The 23,207-nt window shown below is 42.9% G+C and overlaps 1 protein-coding gene across 2 annotated transcripts in view; it reads left to right on the top strand.

The window, feature by feature from the left end:
* CPVL (carboxypeptidase vitellogenic like) overlaps nucleotides 1-23,207 on the top strand; it is a 120,131-nt gene that overhangs the window by 32,432 nt on the left and 64,492 nt on the right. The window contains exons 6-8 of one of the 2 annotated variants that reach the window (XM_040472366.1): nucleotides 5,370-5,436; nucleotides 20,431-20,553; nucleotides 21,090-21,221. In XM_040472366.1, coding sequence (XP_040328300.1) covers nucleotides 5,370-5,436; nucleotides 20,431-20,553; nucleotides 21,090-21,221 — 322 coding nt within the window. The remainder of the gene's footprint in view (nucleotides 1-5,369; nucleotides 5,437-20,430; nucleotides 20,554-21,089; nucleotides 21,222-23,207) is intronic. The other variant, XM_040472367.1, reaches the window with a different exon arrangement.

Below are 23,207 nucleotides of genomic sequence, written 5' to 3' on the forward strand. Positions count from 1 at the left end.
GCCCCTGACCAACATTGTATTTGAACTTTGCATTTGCCCAGAAACAACATCTTCTTGCTCGTTTCTCTTTTTTCTCGGGACTCCTCTTTCTGTGTAAGCCTGGTCAAACACTGCACATAGAAGTTCTTCTTTTTTCGTACTCATATTTGCTATGGCTATTTTTAGTACTTTTTTTTTTTTTTTTTTTAAGTAAGTGACCATTCTTATTTGGTCACATTTTTCCAGTCTGTAAATTGTTCCTAGAGGTCAAGTCCCGAATTCTTTCAGATCAGTAGGGTACCACCTTATGCCCTATAATCATTTACTCACAGAACCCTAGTGGCCAGAATGAGATAACCAACTCCCCTATTTCCTAATTGTCCCACACACTCATTCTGCTGATTACTTGGTGAGCAAACCCAACCAATTGCTAAAGTGAAAGTAAGTCTAATAACAAATCAGTGTTTTCTGATCTCTGACAAAAGTTTTCCATTTTATTCTTTCTCCCCAAGGCAGATGGCTAGGGAACGGAGGAAAGAGTAACTTCTGGCCTTTCTTCCTGAGACATTTCTTTCTGTCTGCTCTGCGGACCCAGAAAACAAATATGGCTGTTGTTTGCTACACTTTCTTTCTTTTTTTAAAATTTTTTATTAAGAAAGTGTTTTTTTTAACATTTTATTTATTTTTGAGACAGAGACAGAGTACGAGCGGGGGAGGGGCAGAGAGAAAGGGAGTCACAGAATCCGAAGCAGGCTCCAGGCTCCAAGCTGTCAGCACAGAGCCCGATACGGGGCTCGAACTCACGAACCGTGAAATCATGACCTGAGCCGAAGTCGGACACTTACCTGACAGAGCCACTCAGGCGCCCCTGTTTTCTACACTTTCATTTGTCATTTGTCCCATTATTTAGTCGCTTCCATTCTGTGTCCAGGGGCATGGCTAGGACCCCACACTTCTGCTTCCAGGTACATTGGGTCCTGGGAGCAGATTAGCCAGATTTCCACAGGATTCCGCTTCCTCTGCCCCTAGCTCAGGCACCTCCTCTTTCCCTATAGACACATAATCATGATGGCTGTCCTTACAAGTTTGCTCAAGTGCCATGAGCAGTGACTGTCTGCTCTCATTTTTCAGATAGAACACCTACTTCTCCCCTTATTCCTCCCTGCCCTCTCTGACCCTCTTTTGGTTTAAATCCAAACAAGCTCAGTTGTTTAACTAGCAGACACCCAGAGGGCGGAGGTTCTGTGATGAAGAAATGCATCAATCCCCTCTAAGCCAGAGCATGCAACCCGCCATTCTTTTTCTGTCTCTTCTTCCCCTCCCCCAAAGATGGTTACAGCTTCCAGTTGACCCTCCGTGTGGATGTATACTGCTGACATGTGGTACATCTCCTCTTAGATGACATGTAAAGAGAACCTATTTCAAAGCATCCATTGTTTATAGCTGTTTTAGTTCTTTTTGCTTCAGGCTCTTAGAACTGGAAAATAGCTAATCAAGGGTAGTGCAGAAAACTGATTTCAGCTGTTTCCTTTATAGTTTACACTATTTGTTTCCCTTTGTGACTACATTCTTCTCTCCAGCTCTCCAGATGGGTGTTTGGAATAAGAAGGTCGCTTTGAAACCCATAAACGTAGGTTTAAAGAGTAGACCTTCTTTTTCTCCTTTTGAAAACCATCTTTTTTTTTTTTTCCACTGAAAAACCCATTCCTTTTGACTATTAATAGTCCGTGCCTATAAGGAGTAGACTCCTAAAGAGGCATTTGACATTCACACTTAGGCTGCCCTTGTGTGTGTTTGTTTGGAAGCAAAGGCTTTTTACTAACCAGACATTTAAATATTCAATTTTTTTTTTTAATTTGGAACATGCTATTGAGCCACAATGCCCCTCTGATTTAGGTAAAATAAGTAACTAAATATACTAAAGAATAACAAATTTACTAACTTTGATCTGGAGTGTATGGTCTGGTACCATTCCCCTTCTACCACTGTTTATCGATTGCCTGCTACGTGCCAGACATTGTCCCTGATGCTGGTAATAGAGTAGTCAACAAGCTCCCCTAGTCCTTAGTCTGGTGCTTACCCATCTTGAGCGTGCCTGAAGTTAGTTTCTTAGCAGCCAGATGGAAACGCTACTATCATTCTCTTCCACCTGCCGCTTTGTATGGGAAATAGTATCAATTGCTAAAACGTGTTTCATAACCATGTGACTATGAAACTGGTTTCACATATTAAATGAGAACACTGGACGGAGCAGATCATGGCCCGGTCATAGTGGGGGTGGAATGAATGCGAAGGATGGCTGCCCGTGTGCCACTGCTGAACAAAACTGCCAAGCTTCTTGGCACTGTGCTTATTTCAGTCACACTGTTACTGACAAAAGCTACCCCTTGTCTGGCCTTTGTTGGCATGGAACTTTTGCTTAGATTGTTTTAATTCTTTTTAACGTCTTGTGTTCATTATGCCTCTGACTCCATTAGACCTCTCCAAATTCTCTAGTGCATTATCATTTCCATCTACTTGCTGTGCCCCGAACCTACCAGCTTCCCTTTTTACAAAATGTATCTGAGGAATAATTTCTTCCTAGTCATTTTCCCCTGCGAGGTAGATTTCTTCTTCTTGTCGTTCAGTGTAACTTTCTACCACCAGATGGCCTTTGACTAAAATTCTAGCTGTTAGCAAAAGCCCCTGGCACAATGCTAGCAATGTTGCCAAATGGCATCGTCTGGCAGAAGCAAGCTTCCTGCGACAGTGAGCTCTTGTGACTGTGCGTGGACAGCGAGCTCGTGTGACTATGCACATACACGCATGCGTGCAAATGTGTGTCTATCATGTATTATATATTTTAGCAATTCTGCTTCTAAATTTGAAATTTTATGTAGGCGTGATTCTAGATTGTATTTTTGAGCAAACCCTCACCGTGGAATAAGAATTACATATAGTTAACTAAGACACAGTTAAACAAGCAAATGGCATATGTAAATCTAACTTACTAAATTTACTTTTTTCTTCCTTCACTCCCATTTAAGAAAGATCTACCAGGGCGCCTGGGTGGCTCAGTCAGTTAAGCGTATGACTTCAGCCCAGATCGTGATCCCACGGTTCGTGGGTTCGAGCCCTGCGTTGGGCTCTGTGCTGACAGCTCAGAGCCTGGAGCCTGCTTCAGATTTTGTGTCTTCTTCTCTCTCTGCCCCTCTCCTGCTCATGATCTGTCTCTCAAAAATAAATAAGCTTTAAAAAAAAAAAAAAAAGACCTACCAAAGGCTTGGATTAGCCAAATTTTTGTTCTGATCCTCCTGTGATATTAAAACTGTAACTTCCTCAAGTGGAGAACTTGGAAACTTCAGCTAGAGAATCCTGGCATTTTCAAGCTAGAAGTAACCTGGAAGGTTAGCTCCTTGAATTAAGATTGCCAGATGAAATGCAGAATGCCTAGTTAAATTTTAATTTCAGATAAATAATGAATAATTTTTATAAATCTAAGTATGTCCTATGTAATATTTGGGTCATAGTTATGCTAACACATTATTTGTCGTTTATCTGAAATTCAAGTTTATTTTTTTTTTCAACGTTTATTTATTTTTTTGGGGACAGAGAGAGACAGAGCATGAACGGGGGAGGGGCAGAGAGAGAGGGAGACACAGAATCGGAAACAGGCTCCAGGCTCCGAGCCATCAGCCCAGAGCCTGACGCGGGGCTCGAACTCACGGACCGCGAGATCGTGACCTGGCTGAAGTCGGACGCTTAACCGACTGCGCCACCCAGGCGCCCCCTGAAATTCAAGTTTAATTGGACGTCTTGTATTTTTATTTGCTAAATCTGGCGACCCTAACAACTTTAACAGATTCTCCAAGGAAATAAACTTTAAGCCAAAGCACGAGGCTTAATTGAGATTTACTATGTTAAACTGTCTATTGCCATTCCAACTAGCAGGAAGAGAGAAGAGAAATAGTTTTTAGCCTGAAGGTTGGCGAGGGAAGGGTAGAAAATAAACTCCTATTTTTATCTCTACGCTAAAGCCATCTTATTGCCAGAACAAACATGGAAGCTATATAGTGCAGCTTCCCAGATTTAGTTGCTACAAAGGCTTTACTTACTGTCAATAATAAATACAGAAATACACCAAAATTCTACAGTGGTCTTTCATGATGGATTTTTATGGAGCCTTTGCAAATTAAGTGCAGCTAGACCCGGCAGTGAGCAGTGATCCTAACGACCCAGTTTTGCCTCTCTGTAACCCTTGAACTTTCTCCTCCTCTTGGTTTTGCAGGGCCTCCTTCCTTGCCTTTCATCTTCACTGGATGGTTCATGGCTTTTAGTCCCTCAGCAGGAAGCTGGAACAAAGCTCTGCCTGACTTCTCAGACAATGCAATCTGGGTCAAAACACTGGTAGAGCTTCTGAATTCCACAAGTTTTGTTTCCTTTTTGAAAGATTTGGTCAAGTAGAGAATCATTCAATAATCTACCCTTTTCTTGCTTATTATGAAACAATTTCTGGAGTCTGTTGAAATCTATTTCAGGAGAACTCATTGAAGTGGCTATTGGCATTCTTTAATAAGTGTGATTTTTTTGGAGCTTAGATGCCACTGTACTGTTAGTTCTATATCTGGCCATTTGGTGGTTTTCTTTTAAATTATGGTCATTTTACAGCCTTTTTGTTCTTTGGTTATTAAAATACTGAAATTTTGGGACCCCCCCCCAATAGAAATGTTCAGGGTTCCTCACAGGAAGATGTTGGTAAGCAAGTAACATTCTCATTACTTCACCAGAAACCCAGGTTAATGGGGTCATAAGGCTTGCAGAACTACCTCTAAGAATTGCTGTAGGGGGACCTGGGTGGTTCAGTCGGTTAAATGACCGACTTCAGCTCAGGTCACGATCTCACAGCTTGTGAGTTTCAAACCCTGCATACAGCTCAGAGCCGGGAGTCCGCTTCGGATTCTGTGTCTCCCTTTCTCTCAGCCCCTCCCCTGCTCATGCTCGGTCTCTCTCTCTCTCTCTCTGTCTCAAAAATAAATAAACATTAAAATTTTTTTTAAGGAATTGCTGTAATAATAGGTGAAAGCCTGTATCACTTTGCTCAAGGGTACCCTCAACAGCTAGAAGATCTAGGTTGGTAACCCAGAGATTTGGAAACCTGCCCAGAGTGTTGATGTCCCCTTGTCTCAACCTCTTAGTATCCTAAAGTAAGCCCACAATTATTTTCTAACCATCCACAGTGTGGAATGTTACATATGTGACATTTTGAAAATAACGCTTACAGGAGCTCACAGCCTAATGGCCTCTTCCTTCAAATGTGAAACTTAGCGTCAAAAGGTTAGTTTTGGTAGCATAGCATTAAGCTTTTTTGATTCCATGTGATTTTTTTATTGTTGTTGTTCTTCTTTTCGCAGTGCACTAACTCACTTTTTCCTGTTGTTCCCTGAATATAAAAACAATGACTTTTATGCCACGGGGGAGGTAAGTTGAAGTCCTGTGTTCTTGTGTGCTTCCAATATCCTCGGGACTGAAGTATGGTGACTCATGCATTCAGTATGTACATACATGTACACAAATATTAATAAAGTATATTATATTAAATTAATATATTAATTATTAATTAATTAATTAAATATATTAATTAACATATACTATATTACTATATTAACATTAATTCAGCCCGTATTCAGAATTCTCTATCCCCCAAATGTTCTCTAGAACCCTTTTTTTAAAAAATAAATATAGGGCTCAGTAAAGTTTTGTATATCACGATGGTCTCAGTCCCCTGACATATTGTTGTGGTTGTCTCATGATGATGATTTTGAAGAGTGTAGGCCAGGTGCCCTGTGGCATGTCCCATTTCTGAATTTGGCTGATCCTTTCCTCAACGCGTAGATTCAGTGAAAACATTTCGGCAAGAACATGACATGGGTGATGCGTGTGCCTCCTATCTTATCACGTCAGGAGGCTCGTAATATCAGTTTGTCTCATTATTGGCGATGCTACACTTGGTCACTTGGCCCAGGTGGTCTCTCCCAGATCTCACCGTTGGAAAGGCACCTTTTTCTCTTGAAATTAATAAGTAGCATGAGACCATATGGAAATCTGTTCCCTCCAGATCTGTCACCCCGTAGTTTTCACATTCATTGATGATTCCTGCCTGAATCCGTCATTCCACTGGGGGGTTGTAAATGGTGATTTTTTTTGGGGGGGGGGGTCTATATTCCTATAGATGTCATCTAGTAGTCTTCTACAGGGAAGATCTTCCCCTTTCCTTCTTTTCTCAACATCTGAGCACTAAGCGTGCCCATTGCTCCTGGGATGCCATTTCCTTCAGGCTTTCTTTGTAAGCAGAACCAGGGAACTGAATGACTTCATACTGACCCTTAATTCTAATTCAACATCACGAGGTTCTTTTTTCCTTTCCCCATTCTGTATTTGTATACCCCTTCTCCCACATTGTGGACCGTGTTTCCCAGCAGCATCAGTGTATTTATTCCTTTGCTGGATCCTAACAATATGTGCAAAATGATCTTAGAAGGTGACATCAGTACCGCTACCAACAAAGAAACCTCCAAGTTACATTCAATATTTTTTTCTACAATTACTTTTATCCTTAGACTATATTTCACTACAGGTTTAAAAGTACCATATTGGGGCGCCTGGGTGGCGCAGTCGGTTAAGCGTCCGACTTCAGCCAGGTCACGATCTCACGGTCCGTGAGTTCGAGCCCCGCGTCAGGCTCTGGGCTGATGGTTCGGAGCCTGGAGCCTGTTTCCGATTCTGTGTCTCCCTCTCTCTCTGCCCCTCCCCCGTTCATGCTCTTTCTCTCTCTGTCCCAAAAATAAATAAAAACTTTGAAAAAAAAATTAAAATAAATAAAATAAAATAAAAGTACCATATTTCAAAGTTCTAATAATTAACTCTATTTTTTCCCTAGGCTGATTATGTTACAAGTTTTTTAATTTTTTTTTTATGTTTTATTTTATATTTGAGAGAGACAGAGTGCAAGCAGAGGAGGGGCAGAGAGACAGAGACAGGATGTGAAGCAGGTTCCAAGCTCCGAGATGTCAGCACAGAGCCTGATGCAGGGCTCGAATTCACTAGAAAGGATATCATAGCCTGAGCCGAAGTCGGACGCTCAACCGACTAAGCTACCCGGGCCCCTCTATGTTATAATTAAAAAAAATTTTTTTTTACATTTATTCATTTTTGAGAGACAGAGAGAGACAGAGCACAAGCGGGGAAGGGGCAGAGAGAGAGGGAGACCCAGAATCCGAAGCAGGCTCCAGGCTCTGAGCCGTCAGCATTGAGCCTGACGCAGATCTCGAACCCACGAACCATGAGATCATGACCTGAGCCGAAGCTGGATGCTCAACCGACTGAGCCACTATATGCTACAATTTAACATACAGTTAAGTTCACTTGCCTAGGTTGGCTTCAGTTTTAGGGTTTGCTTTTTTTTCCCCATCCAGTTAAATTTAAGGTTATTTTAAACACGTATAGCAGCCAATACTTTGAGAGCCCAGGAATCCTGAGGTGCTAGGGACACCACTGTGAACAAAACAGAACAATTTCCTGCCTTCGTACATTGTAGAGGCGAAGACAGTGATAAGTGAAGAAATACATATGCGCTATGCGTCAGGCGGTGATGAGTGTCATGAAGAAAGATGAAGCAGGTGAGGGTTGCAGAGTGGTGCAGGTGCTATCCTGGTTACTAGAAAGGCTCTCCGGTAAGGACACAACTGGGCAGAGTGCCGAGACTAGTAGATGCAGACTAGTAGATGAGACTAGTAGAGTGATAGCTGCGGTTATCTTAGAGAAGAACTCTCCTGGAAGGAGGGATAGCAAATGCCAAGACTCTGAGGTGGGGACAGGCTTGGTGTGCTCAAGGAATAGCACGGGGCCACTGTAGAAGGAGCTGAGATGGGAGAGGCAGGCAGATCACGTAGGTCCATGGAAGATTTTGGACTTTATCCCAAGGGTGATGGGAAATCGTTGAGGGGTGCAGTGTTCGCTGAAAGAGTAGTTAGAATCAAATTCGATTCAATTCAGCACTCCTATATCGAGTGACTACGGTGGCTGAGGCATTGGACACGTATTGGAAATTCAGCCATTAATAAGACATTGGGCCTACCCTTAATCTGAAAGCCTGGCAATAGGTAAAATACTGAATGAAAAGGACGGTTAGAGAAGTGGCTGGAAAGACAGCACAAGGAGAGTGCAAATAGCTTACTTCTCTCAGTATGGGATCCTCAGGAAAGGCCGGACAGAAGAGGTGACAATTAAACTAGATTTTGAAAGATGCGTAGGGGTGGGTTAGTCAAGGATCTTTTGCTTATAAGTGACAGAAACCCTATTCAAAATGGCTTAAGTAAAACAGGGGGTCATGGCTGTGTCTGGGTGCTCAAAACGTTGTCATCAGGAATTTCTCTCTTGATCTATTCACTTGACTTTGTACTGCACTAGTTTCATTCTAAGCTATGTTTTTTTCACTGGTAGCCTTGCACCTCTACCCCATCCTAATGTTCTAAGTATAACCTATCAGCTCAACTTCTCTTCCCCAATAATTCCACTATATTCCTGAATCTCATGTGACCCATTTGGATCCCATGCCTGTTCTAGAACTACTAACTGGGGTCAAGGGGATGGACATACAGGTTGGCCATAATGGTGCCTGAGGCCCACCCAGTGCCCTGGGAAGGGTGGGATCATAGTGAGGCCCTCCGCCTCTGAATCACAAGGCCTGGGAGTGGGAGATGGGTGGTGCACCAGGGAAGACCCCTGTGACGATACTAGAGGAAGGGCTGGAAGGATGCTGGATAAGCTCAAACCACAGAGGTCCACCGTAAGGGAGACAAGGTGAAAACAGTCTCAGTTTTTCCAAGGAAATGGCAAGTTAACGGAACCAGGAACTTCCTCATCTTCTGCTTGCGTTCTTCTCTATTTGGAAAGGATATTCTAACTGTTTGCCTTACTCCACTTACATCTTTTTTAAGCCAGCTATCTGGTCAGGATTATTTAGGATCTCTACCAGTAATTCCCTGCTGGTCCTTGACTTTTAACCCATTTCAGAGGCAAGTGGGGCAAAGGGGCAGGAAGTGATGCCTCTGTCATTTTGGAAGCCACCCTGAAAAATTCCCAGTCTCCACCTCCGCCAGAGGAGCGATCTGCTTACTGTGTAATTCCTGCCTTGCAAATAATGTGGTGATGCTATTAACCATGAAGTTGGACTTTCAGCAAAGCTTCCCAATTCTGGATGAGAAATTTGTCCATTTCACGTCTGCCTGGTGGTTTCATGCATGTAACTGAATGTGTGTAGGAAAGGACAGTTTTCTTTTTTACACTCTTGGCTGCCAGGATGAATACTTTTAAGGAAACCTGTGCCTTTCGAGTGATGAAGGAAGATGTGAACGAGGGCAGGCAGGAGCTGGGATGAGATGCAGTCACCAGACAGCAGCATTTTCATAGGGGCTACACAGGATATGTTAAATCCAGGGCCACATCTCTTTCTAGAGGGAAGAGCACTAAATAGTAACACCTTGGTGGTTTGTTTTATTAGAATGCTGTGTTTTTCCAGTCTAGTTTGTTCCATCTGGTCTTCTGTTTTAAGGTTAGGAGGCAGAATGGAAAAGTAGTTCTGGGTTAATAATCAGGGGACCTGAGATTCATTGCTGGCTTTGCCTCTCTGGGTGATTCCAAGCGAGTTCTTTAACCTCTCCTGGCCTCTGCTTTTCATCTTACAGTCGGAGGGTTTGGCTTTTCAATTAGATCACTTTCAGGGATATTTTGCTTTACTAGATGTTCAACCGTAGTTACCTAGATATACTCTTATAGCATCTGTATACAATTGCAATTTTAATGTAATACCCACCCTCCTTCTCTCCATCCCCCCCCCCCCCCAAAAAAACCGTTGTGATAGATTTTTCAAGAGAGGGAAATCCTATCTGTTCAGAACTTTTAATTTCCTCACACTGTTCAGGAGGCTGAACAAACAATGCCACTAAAGTAGCAGAATCGTGGTTGAAAAATAAATGAGTAAACTCAGAAATGCTTCTCTGGGGCTCCTGGGTGGCTCAGTTGGTTAAGCGTCTGACTCTTGGTTTTTGAGTCAGGTCATAATCTTATGGCTCGTGGGTTCGAGCCCCGTGTCGGGCTCCACCCTGACAGCACAGAGCCTGCTTGGGATTCTCTCTCTGCCTTTCTCTCTCTTCCCCTCCCCTACTCTCTCTTTCTCTCTCTCTTAAAATAGATAAACTTAAAAAAAAAAAAAGAAACGAAATGGTTTTCTCCTTTTCAGTGCAAATGTACTGGACCTAAATATCCTTTCCATTTGCGTACTATGAGTGAGGGGTATAGCCTGATCTCAAAAGGTCTGGAGCAGCTGTTCAGCACCCTGAATTTGGTGCAAGAGAGTCTGGAAGTAATAACAATACCTACTGAATAGGATTGTTTTGAGCATCCAATTAGATAATCCTCCTCAAATATTTAATGACGTGATGGCTGTGGTGAGTACCGAAGACACGATGACTGTTATTACCATTCATGGTGAAAAGCTGGATTAATACATTATGGCTCCAAAGCATATGACCTAATGTATGTAGACAGGGCCTGAGATATTTTAAAAGTTCTGCTCACGTCTTTCTGGGAAGTGGCATTGTCTCTCCTGTTATTTTGAAATCATCTTCAAAAGAAATAGTTTGCTTTGTCTAAACAACGATGGTGGGGCTTAGAAGATGATATTTGAAAGTTTGGGATAGTAGCAAAACGTGCCGGGACCGACCCAGGCCCCCTGCCACTGCCGTGTGGACCCTGGCAAGCCCACAACCAGGCATACTGTGGGATCTGCAGGCGGTACGATCCAGAAGGAAGAACCGCCTTGTCTCCTTCCCTCCTTCTCTCCATTTCGGCACAGAACACCAACTGGAATTAATTTTCTCTAAAGAGAGACAAATGTGTCTGTAAATCACCCTCCTCAAGGCATGAAAAAAATGTACTTCAAAAAGAGAAACAAGCTGCATTTAATTCACATAATTAACTTTCTTTATAAGGGTTATCCTTTCTGAGCCAGTAACTATTAGTGAGATTGCTCTTGGTCTTGAGGTACAGACTCACTTGAGAATCCTCTCAAGTGTACGTGGGCCCAGCTAGAAGTTAAAGCAAAACAGCCCTCACTGGAAGGCAGGAAGGTGGCGGCGGGAGGAAGGGGGACTGCCCATTGTTCTCTGAGCGTGTGGCTTTGCGTCCTCTCCCCGGAAAGATTCCGTGCCTATGGGTGGTTGTGGCAATGAATGGGGAGCGTGTCCAAAATGGCAGAATATGTGGTTACAACTGAGCATCTCTCCCTGATCGGGACGAAGGGGCCAAGTTGCCTCAGAGGCAATTTTGCAACCATGGTTAATGTGAGGGCCAAATAAAGGCAAAGCTTTGAAGCTATTTAAAAATTAGTGAGCTTAATAGGATACTTTATCTTCATCTGCATGAGCGAAGTCCTGCTGGGATCATGGAGTCTGACAACATTTACTGGAATCATCATGGTCCACTGGGTTCGGGTTGCAGGCTCCCAGTAGGTGAGAGCCATGTTTGTGTAATGTGTTTCCTACACTACTAAGCAAAGTGTTTGTTGAATGTTACAGAGCAGCCTTGTGCAAGGTTGTTGCTGGACAAAATAAAAATATTGATGATATTTCTCACCAGTTTCTTTTCATCTCCCTTCCATCGCCCCTGTCTCCCTGCTCTGTGTCCCAGGCCCTGAGAACCCTCCTTTCTACTCCTTTATTTTCCAGGTCCGTCCGGTACCCTACCTCCCGCCCCCAGGCTCCCTTTCTTTCCTTGGCTATATTGTGCTCAGGTCCTGTTTCTCCATCATGACTATTTTGTTCCTCTCCCCCTTTCTGACTTGCCATCAGCGCACTGTCCATTAGAAAGGATCTGATAAATTAAACTTACTCTCAACATGCTTGTATTTGAATAGAAGGCATAGTTGTAATCGGGAATTTTCCAGCACTGATATACAAGTAAGAAGCAGGAGAGAACTATTCTGCAGGCCCACACCAGTATCCTTTTAGCCTAGGCTTGAATCTGGCAGCTAGAAGGAGGCCTTCAAGAGTCTATAGTTCACTAGTTTTATTTGTAGCTCTTATTTGAGAAGACTGAGAGTGGATTGTAGGGCAGGCATGGGGCTAAGCACTGTTTTATGTATGTCATAGCAACCCTCTGAAGCTGGCACTATTCTTATCGTCCCCATCATACAGTTGAGATGACTGAGGCTTGGAGAGCGAGGTAGGTCTTACCAAGGTCACTCAGCGAGGATTGGGACTAAGCAGCTGGATTCCGGAGCCCAAAGACTGTAGACAAGAAACTGGCTAAAGATTGGAACCCTGCTTGTGTAGATGCTGTCTGGAGCCTCAAAACCTCCATCTCTAAGACCTGCCTCTTCCAGAAAGCAGGTGCACTGTGCTTAGAGGGGAGTCAACATCCCTTCCCTGTTTCGTGCAGAATCTCTAAGGGTTATCAACCTTATACAAACATAAAAGAAGTTCCTTGTCCTTTTGCACGTTTCTGTCTTTCTGGCGAAGGCTGAGTTTTAATCGTAAAGACTTAGCTTTGATCATAAAGTTTTATGGAGTAAATGAAAGTTTCAAGTGATATAAAGGCTTGAAGTCCATGGAATGCAATTATTTATTAAAGCTTAGAACTTGCTGAATTTTATTAGATGACATCCAAGCCACTTTAACTCTTTTTTTTTTTTTAAGTTTTTTTTCAACGTTTATTTATTTTTGGGACAGAGAGAGACAGAGCATGAACGGGGGAGGGGCAGAGAGAGAGGGAGACACAGAATCGGAAACAGGCTCCAGGCTCTGAGCCATCAGCCCAGAGCCTGACGCGGGGCTCGAACTCACGGACCGCGAGATCGTGACCTGGCTGAAGTCGGACGCTCAACTGACTGTGTCACCCAGGCGCCCCCCAAGCCGCTTTAACTCTTGAGCTCATGACAAATGTCTAGTTTCAGTTTTGGTCATGTGACCTGCCAGTATTTCTTTTAGAATTGAAAATGAATTTGTGACTTAGAACTGGAAGTTTGTACCTTTTGGCCTCCTTCCCCCAACTCCCCCTCCCCCAAATCCTCTGCTTCTGGTGACCACAAGTCTAATCTCTTTTTCTTTGTTTTGTGTGTGTGTGTGTGTGTGTGTGTGTGTGTGTGTGTTTTAGATTCTACAGAATTCTTAGATTCTGTAAGTGAGATCATACACTGTCTTCCTTGTCTGACTTATTTCACTTAGCATAATGCTTTCAAGTTCCATCCATGTTGTCATAAATAGTTGGCTTCCCCAGTTTTCATGGCTGGATAATATTCCATTGTATGTATGTACCACAACTACTTTCTCCATTCATCCATCGATGGACACTTAGGTTGTTTCCATGTCTTGGCTGTTGTAGATAATGCTGCAGTGAACATGGGAGGGCACAGCTATCTTTTCAAATTAGCGTTTTGGTTTTCTTTGGATATATTTTCCAGAACTAGAATTGCTGAATCATATGGTAGTTCTTTTTTTCATTCTTTGAGGCACCTCCATACTGTTTTCCATACTGGCTGTGCTGGAATCCTTTTTTTTTTTTTTTTTTAGAGAAGCATCCTTTGAATACAAAATAAGAATATATCATTTGGAAGGCCGCATAGCGTGTACCTTTGCATAAATATGTGACCAAGACATACAGATCAAGATGTTTTTCTTATGTGTCTATTCCTAGAGATTCTACATTTCTTTTAAGCTCATTTTGCAGAACAATAGATGTTTAGATAAAGTCATACTTTTGTCGGGAGCCTTCTTTTATTCTTTTTGCCCTTTTTTTTAAAGTTTTTTTTTAACGTTTATTTATTTTTGAGACAGAGAGAGACAAAGCATGAACAGGGGAGGGGCAGAGAGAGAGGGAGACACAGAATCTGAAACAGGCTCCAGGCTCTGAGCTGTCAGCACAGAGGCCGACGCGGGGCTTGAACTCACGGACTGTGAGATCATGACCCGAGCCGAAGTCGGACACTTAACCGACAGAGCCACCCAGGCGCCCCTCTTTTTTTTTTTTTTTTTAATTGCAGCAGTGTGGTCTGGAAATTAGATGACACATGGTCTAGAAATGTCTAAGAAGTTGTACAGATTACCACAATACCGAAGTTCCAGCTTTCCCCATTCATTAATTTTCTCCACTGGCCATTTTAAGGACACACGTCTTCTCTCAGAGAAAATAATGGTCCCCAGTGAAATAAGAGTCTACCCTGAGGCCAGATGAAGTCAAGGTCCCTCTCACTCAGTCCTGTCTTCTGGGCTGCTGTATCATCTGTTACTCCATTACACTTGGGCTCTTCCCCCGTTTTTGAGGTTTTTCAATGTGTGTATAAAGCTCTCTTCAAGGCATATCCCCTTATTCTCTTTGATCGCCTCCAAAAGTGGGAGTGGTTCCACCAACAGTCTGTGGTTGGTGATATGCTAGAGGATACAGCACTGCTATGACTCCTTCCAGAAGGGTAGCCCGCCCTGTGTCCTTCTGGGGACACGAAGGAGTTATGACCAGCCCACAGGTGAGTTCTTCAAAGAGATGTTCATTCCAGGTGGAGTGGCTGGGGGAGCGGGGACAGAGCAGAGCAGGGGGTGCTCAATATACCAGTCCTGAGGCTGACAACTCCGCCTTTTCCACTTCCAGGCAGGGCTTAGGAACTAGGACCCGTGGACAGTGACGCTTTGTGTCCAGGCTTCAGTGTGTCTCATTTCCAAGGCCATTGCTCATTATCCTGGGTGAAGGTTCCACATGTTTTACCATAAAACGTATACCTAGAAGCAAGGCAGAGAATGAGTATAGCTGCACCTATTTTTTTTTTTTTTTACCTAAACTTTAGTAAGAAATGCAGACGAGAAACGCAGAGCAGCTTAAACAATAGTAACTGCTAACATATGTGAAATTTCTGCAAGAGGACATTGTTTCCATTATAGTATTATTCTCTGACACGATTTTTTTTTCTTCTAGGGGAGCTGATTTTAGATATGAAATCTTTTTTCCTCCTTTAAGAGTAACCGGGTGGCAGGGGTACAGGAAGCCCGCTGTGAATGTTGCGGGAACATGTAAGAAGGGAGGGTTGCGACGGAATACGCAATTATAAGTTTCTTTAAGTCCCTAGTTCATTGTGCTTTTACACATCTGGATAATTAACCAAGCATTACATTCTCTCTAGACTATTTTTACAAGTACAATATGCTCCCAACGTGATTTCCATTAGGCTGTTCCAAACATCCTTTAAGAACTCAGAAAGATTGCAGACTGAGATTGAAAACCACTGTTCAGCTGTGATGTTGAGACCTTTTCCTCTCGTGGGGGGAAATACAAGACTGAGAGCTGAATTCTGAGATCCTTCCGATGTAAGAGGAAAACTGGAGGCTTATTGCTTTTTTAAGCCCCAGGAATACAAGCATATACAAACACACCTTAATATCTCTGGTCCTCCTTGTCAGAGCCGAGCTCAAAATATGGTCACCATGGGAAAACGTGAGCCACACAACAACGGTGCTGGAAACTGCAGCTTGAAGCTTCTTTAAATATTAGGAAGGAATAATAAGAGCAGACTAAAATCCTGATGTGTCTATGGCTAACCTAATTTGAGTGATTGTGCTAGAAAAATACCTTTGTCTGGCTGAGGTCCTCATTCGAGGGTCACTGCTGAATTCTGAAACAATACATGTTCAGATAGTTAGTGGCCACGCTTTTCCTCTTTTCTTCTTTTATAATCGCTTTGATGCTGTTTCGAGCTTTTATGAGGCCAGGGTCTGATCTGCTGGTAGAAGGTTAGTGCTAATTCACAGGCTTTAGGAGCTTCGCTGGCCAGCTGCTGCCCACATTGATGAACACCAGCAAGAGATCGGAGAAACCACAGGGCTGATAGTTGTGCTGGTTGTTGTTCCCATCGTTGTTATAGGCAGGACTCAGAACAAAAGAAACAAGAGTTCATAAAATTACAGGATTGCGACTGGAAGTCCTAAGGGCCATAGAGATCATTTCTTTTTTTTTTCCAACGTTTATTTATTTTTGGGACAGAGAGAGACAGAGCATGAACGGGCGAGGGGCAGAGAGAGAGGGAGACACAGAATTGGAAACAGGCTCCAGGCTCTGAGCCATCAGCCCAGAGCCCGACGCGGGGCTCGAACTCACGGACCGCGATAGAGATCATTTCTAATAGGTGAACAAACCTAAAGTCTCTCCCCAAAATATACGTCTCTATTCTATTTAAAATACATCCAGAAAAGAGAAAGCTGGGTAAATAAAACATTTGATTTATTGTCTGGTTGTCTTTGAAAGTGCTGTGGTGGTCAGAGATCGTTAAATTGAGAAATAAATGATTTGGGAAGAATAAACTAACCCGATCTTGCAAAATAAATAAATAAATAAATGTCTCCACAAGGAGAGTGAAAATAATTGAAATTTCATTATAATGTTTCAGTGTCTGTTTTCCATAAAATAATCCCATAATTGTCTACTGTGTGACAGCCTGAGCCACTCAACCAATGGAATGATTAATGAAAACAGCAGTGAAGGATTTGTCACACTGACACAGGGCACGGAAGTGTGTGATAGTCATTAGAAAGCAAAAATGAGATAAACATCATCGTTAGGAGAGCAGATGTGGACTGAACAGTGAGGAATCTGTTTTGGACATGGTTGTAGAACTACCCGTGTTTTCTTTGAATGGCCAACTTAGCAAGCTTGTAGGGGATGAACCCAGGGCTGAGCCCCAGCTTGGGAGACCATAGACTCGTAGTCTATTCCAGGACCCTTGACTGAAATGTGATTTGATATGAGAGATGGGAGATGTGGAGGCAGCCAAGCCTAGATGAAATCCCAGCCAGGCACGTGATTGAAATGCATAGACCCTTGCTTTCATCGTTTTAAAACATAGGAAGATAATGTTAACTGTCAGGTGGCTCAAATTAAAGTGGGGGAAGTAGCCTGTTCATAGTAGATCATCGTAGATGCTCAGAAATTGAATGGATGTTCCTTCTTAATTTCCTGCCTGGATATATCCCAGATACACATGATGGTCACCGGGCGCGGGGGGGGGGGGGGGGGGGAGGAAAGGTGCCATAAAAATGTGGCTGTTTTCGCCTAAATTTGTCATCACCTTCAATAGAACAATTTAAAGTACACACCCTTAGGGGCGCCTGGGTGGCCCAGTCGGTTAAGCGTCCGACTTCAGCCAGGTCACGATCTCGCGGTCTGTGAGTTCGAGCCCCGCGTCGGGCTCTGGGCTGATGGCTCAGAGCCTGGAGCCTGCTTCCCATTCTGTGTCTCCCTCTCTCTCTGCCCCTTCCCCGTTCATGCTCTGTCTCTCTCTGTCCCCAAAATAAATAAACGTTGAAAAAAAAATTAAAAAAAAAAAAATAAAGTACACACCCTTCCATCTCAGAAAGAGCCAAAGAGATGTCCTATCGCTAGGTCTTATAACAAGACAACTTAAGGGATGACCTCCAATAGAGAAAAAATGTTTAGCAGTAATGACAGATTAGTCATTCATTTCTCAAATGTGTCTTCATGGTCCTACTATGTGCTGGGCAAGGTACACCTTGTGAGAATAATAATCCATGAAATGGTAGACTTTACCCTATCACATTAAAAAAAAATTTTTTTTTAACATTTATTTATTATTGAGAGACAGACAGAGACAGAGAGAGACAGAGCATGAGCATGGGAGGGGCAGAGAGGAGGAGACACAGAATCTGAAGCAGGCTCCAGGCTCTGAGCTGTCAGCACAGAGCCCAACGCAGGGCTCGAACTCACAAACTGGGAGGGCATGACCCGAGTCGAAGTCGGACGCTTAACCAACTGAGTCACCCAGGCGCCCTTGCCCTATCACATTTGAGTCAAGTTTTCTGTAATATTTTTTCAAAAAGAAAGCATTAGCTTTACGAGTTTTGTGTTGTATTCATTTTCGTGCCTTCTCAAATATCTGCTGTGATGCCTTTGACAGAAGAGTTGCCTAATAAACCATTACTGAATGAAAACTGTACAATACAGGTTTACCACTGAAACGATTACTCAAGGAAACTTGGCCTCTTTTCTTCACCTTACAGAAATTATATTTGATAAATGTTCACTTATTGTTCCTCACAAGAGAATATAGCACTTTTGGGCAGCAAACTGCATTTCAGGCATGTAAACACATCTTCTTATTACCACAAGGACTCTAAAATGTGCTCATGGTTATGAATGGATATGTTGTTTTGAGTCAATACTTTGCCTAAATAATTACTACTCCACAGAGGTCTGCATCAGTGAGGAGATCTTGTATAAATTGCGCAGATTACGTAACTGTATCGTACCTTGGAAGGAGTGTCAGTTTGGGAGTAGGTCAGGGCAGGTTTGATTCTGATTCTGCCACTTAACATCTCTGAGCCTCAATGCCCTCGTATTGAGATGGGAGTAATGGCATCTCCAGCATGCGATTATGGTGTAGAATTAATAGAGCTCTCGGGGGCTCCCAGCCTTTGAACTACAGACCCCTGCAGAGCCTTGGAAATATTACAAAGGGTCTGCAGACTCATAAGTACCCACATGATGCCTTTAGTCTATTTTGAACACACATGCATTCGCGTTTTTCAAATGCAAGTAAGTTAATTCAAGACCATTGATTCAATGACTGTTTACTGAGCACTAACAGATAAACAGCATCAGGCACAGGGGACATACTAACCCACAAAACAGACGTGGAGCCCTGTGTTCGTGGATCTTTGGTTCTAGTGTGGGTGGGAGAATAACAATGCACAAGATGAATTAGTTGAAGTGTATAGGAAAGTGAATAGGATTCAATGAAAACATAGAGAAAAGAAATATAAAATGTCAAAAAAAGGGGGTGTCCAAATTTTAGAGGAAAAGCATCCCTAGAAGGCTTCACTGAAGGAAGTAGGGGAGTTAACCATAAGGACACTGAGGGAAGAGCATTCCGGGTGGCGGGAACAACTAATGCAAAGGCCCTGGTGGAAGGGGCCAGTATGGATCACAATCATGATTATGGTCCAAGACGGGCTGGAGAGGAATGAGCAAAAAGGTAGCAGGGGAGTAGCAGGGGATAGTGTTAATGAAGTGACTAGATCATGCCAATCCTTGTGCCTCCAAAAAAGCACTTTTGCTTTTACTCTGAAGGAGATGAGAAGTCATCAGAGGGTTCAGATTTATGTTCTAGTAGACCACCATCTTGAAAATAGACTGGATGAGGGGAAGGACAACAGTGGGGGCAGGGGGCGGTGGTTAGGCCACTGCAATAATCCAGGCAAAAGTGGAGCAAACCTGGAGCAAGGTGATGAAATATGGGTATGTGAAAACACCGGATCCTGGACCTATTTTGACAGAATAGGTGCAATTGACAAGGCTCGCTGATGAACTTTTGTGGGGGGAGAGCCCGCCCCCCCGCGGGGGCCGGGGGAAGGAATGGCACCAAGATTTTTGGTCTAAGCAGTTAGAACAGAGTTAATAATAGAGAGGCTGTTGGAAGGCTTGGGGATTAGAGCTTCATTTTGAACATATGAAGTTTGATATTAGACATGAAGGTGGAGATGGTCCAAAAGGAAGCTTTTTAATGTAAAAAATACAAAACGATTTTTTAAATCTCCCTGAATAGTAGCTTTTGTCAGCATAATCTAAAAGCAGAATTATAATGTTTGCATCCACAAAATATTTTAAAATTGAAGAACTTTGTACTTGGAAAGGTTGGAAACAGAGATAGTTGTTAAGTGACAATTTCAGTAGCCAATAAATACTACTTTCCTTTTCCTCTTGCTTTAATACATGTTGCTTTCAAGCTGCATCATCAAAAGTATTTTGAAATCTTAATTTTGGCCTTGGGGGTTTCTTTTTCTTTGTATATGAAGTTTTCAATGGAGCTTTCTGGTAAGAAAGGTTCTGTGGGTGGCGGAATTGTATTCACTGGCCCATGTTATTTTGGAAGGAAATTAGACTGTTCGCCTATTACACATCCACTTGTCATTTTTTGTGCACCTCACCCATGACTTGCATGTCACGGGTGCTATTTGGAATGGCAAAAGAAGTGACAGACAGAGCTCTGTGCTATTGTGGAATTTACAGCGTAAGTGAAAGAAAAAATATGGTATGTCTCATGTGGAAATACTGCTGTCTTTAATTAGCTTAAATACATAATTTTATACCTTTTTTTAATGTTTGTTTATTTTTGAGAGACAGACAGACAGGGTGTGAGCTGGGGAGGGGCAGAGAGAGAGGGAGACACAGAATCCAAAGCAGGCTCCAGGCTCTGAGCCATTAGCCCAGAGCCCGACGCGGGGCTGGAACTCACGGACCGCGAGATCATGACCCGAGTTGAAGTCGGACGCTTAACTGACTGAACCACCCAGGCGCCCCATAAACACATAATTTTTATAGCACCAATTTGTGATGGTTCATTTTAACACCCGCCCTTCTCAGTCTTATGCAGGGAAGTATGTGCCAGCCTTTGCACACTATATCCATACATTGAACCCCGTGATGACAATGAAAATCAACCTGAAAGGAGTTGCTATTGGGGATGCGTATTCTGATCCTGAATCAGTAGGTGTCTCCTTTTTCTTTTCTGTTCTGTCCCTGAAAAGATTAAATCCCCTTTAGTCAAATGGAGGCTCCTCTTACCTTAGAGACCTAACTTGGTAGAAGGAAATAATGTTGCCCAGTTGATTTTCTAATGATTGAAATCTTCCAATTTTTACAAAATGTTTTAAGCTGTCAACTCCCTATGTCAGCCTAGATTGGGTGTGAGTGCGAATGTGGGGCACGCACGTGTGTGTGATACGTTTGTGTGAATTCTGTGCACATGTGGGTTGTGTGTGTATGCTTGTGGTATGTGTGGGCATTGTGTGTGGTACGTGTATTGTGTATGTTTGTACGTGTTGTGTACGTATTTGTGTGTTCTGTGAGATCTGTGTGTGTGAGTGTGTGTGTGTGTGTGTGTGTGTGTGTGTGTAATTGTCTTGTTTGGCTAATTTCAGCACGCGCTCAATGAATTACAAAGGGTTATTTCATCAAGCAAGTGGGTCCCTAACTTCTCTCTTTCTCTCCGTGTGGCATTTGTGTTTCTCTTCTCTCCTCAGATCATAGGGGGCTATGCAACATTCCTGTACCAAATTGGCTTATTGGATGAGAAGCAGAGAAAGTACTTCCAGAAGCAGTGTGATGACTGCGTGAAATACATCAGGGAGGAGAGGTGGTTTCAAGCCTTTGAAGTGAGTTCTGGGGCCTGCGTTGCCCTGGAGCAATGAGAACCATCTGAGGAGGTCCTAGAATCCCCGTGGCACTCAGGCATTTTGTTGTTGTTAGAGAAGGTCTATCTGGGATGCTGTCTGAGCTCAGGAGGCAGATGTGTGGGCTGGAAATGGAGAAAAGAACTGTCCCGGCCTCTTTGAATTTACTTGGGCTGTATTTTAAACCTTCGATCACCTTGGAGTGTTTATCTAACTGTGTCTTTCATTAACTGTTTTGATTTCTTTAAATCCTGTGTAGCCCTAAAGGCATACCCTATCACAAGGAAATCAGAAGAAAGGCTACCCAGAAAGTGGGTGCATGTGCTTCAACATATGCTCTATCCACACACAGTGTTTCAGCTGGAGAAGTGGCCCCAGTGTGTAACAAATGTCACACGTTCCTGTGCGTCAGGAACAAAGGTTAGGAAGTATAGAAACCAGCACCTTTTACAGAGGGCCACTGGTGTTTGTAAATATTGTCACATTACTTCCCCAAAGCTGAATTTGAGGATCAAATAATATGGGTATATTCCTCACCCTTTTTGTTGGGGGGAGAGTTATTTCAAATCTGAGACTATATACTAGATAGTAAGACATTCGGGGTTTTGTTTGGGTTTGATTTGGTTTTGCCAGTGCACACAAAGACCGTGTATCCACAGTCTTCCTGAAGGGTTTTTGTTTTGTTTTGTTTTGTTTTGCTGCTTTTGCCATAGAGCCATCATGTTTTCTACACAAGTAAATGAGGCAAGGATTGCATTTTGAGGACTTCGGTCTTTTTGTTATTGGGAGCACATCCTGTACCATTAATGCTGAGGCCTGGTGTTAGCAGTCTTCTAGGCACTGCAGGTCAGCTGGTTCAGATCAAAACGAGAGACATACAAACTTAGAAGGGGGTAACAAATATAAAATGCTCCATTTTATAAGTAAGGGCGCCTGATGTGGCTACAGAGTGTGGATTCAGAATCTCCTGTGCAATTGTAAATGCCAAGGAAGAGGGATCTTACGGGGACAGGGAGGGTTGTCTTTCAACTTGCGACGACTATTTTCAGTCTAGTGTTAGGCTGTCTGTTGTAGTAAGCGGAAAGGGTGAAAAGATTGAACCGTTAGAATTTAAAATTAATGTCAAATTTTACATCATGTGAGACCAATAAGCAAGTGAGATATTTGATGTGTTTGTGAGGAAGCATCCAAGAATTATCGATGTTAAGAGGAAAAACATCTGATTGGCCTTGAGGGATAAGGAAAGCGGAAAAGATGTCCATGATGCATGATGTGGTAGCCTGAGCACCCACAGGTTTAGTGAACCAGTTGACAAGTTCAGGTTATTCTTTGCATTCGGAGGTAATGAGGAGACGCCCTGTAAGGTTAGAGTTTCTGCCAAACTAGATTCATCAGGAAAAAAAAATGCAGAAAGACACCAAAATACAGTACAAAACAAAACGAAAACAAAAACAACAACAAAACCTGAAACCTTTGAAGGTATGCAATGTCTCTGTGACCATCGGTCCAATATTTGGAGTGACGAATTAACAAAAAAACCTTTGTTTTTTTCAAGGGAAATAGATAAAATGGCACTTGGGAAAGTAAGCAAGTACTCGTCAAATGTGTTTCAGTATATGCAATACAAGTCTCCCAAGAAATCCTGAGACCCGAGAGAATACAAATGTCAAAATCACAGGCCTAAATAATAGAGCCTGTTTGATGCTCTGGTCCCTTAAAATGATTTAGTTAATCAAAGAGCAGTAACTCAGAGCTGGAGGGAACTTTATAGATCATCCTCTGCCCTTACACACACACACACACACACACACACACACACACACACACACACACATACACACACGTCCACACTTCCTTGGGGAGGAGGCTAAGGCCCAGAGGGCCTGCCTTCAATTGCCAGAAGCCACTTAATAGATTCTGGAAGGCCTAGAGCTAGAATCCACCCCCGCCCCAACACCATTCCCACCC

This window comes from Herpailurus yagouaroundi, unplaced genomic scaffold (genome assembly GCF_014898765.1).
Source record: "Herpailurus yagouaroundi ecotype Mexico unplaced genomic scaffold, PumYag 100, whole genome shotgun sequence".
Lineage (NCBI taxonomy): Eukaryota > Metazoa > Chordata > Mammalia > Carnivora > Felidae > Herpailurus > Herpailurus yagouaroundi.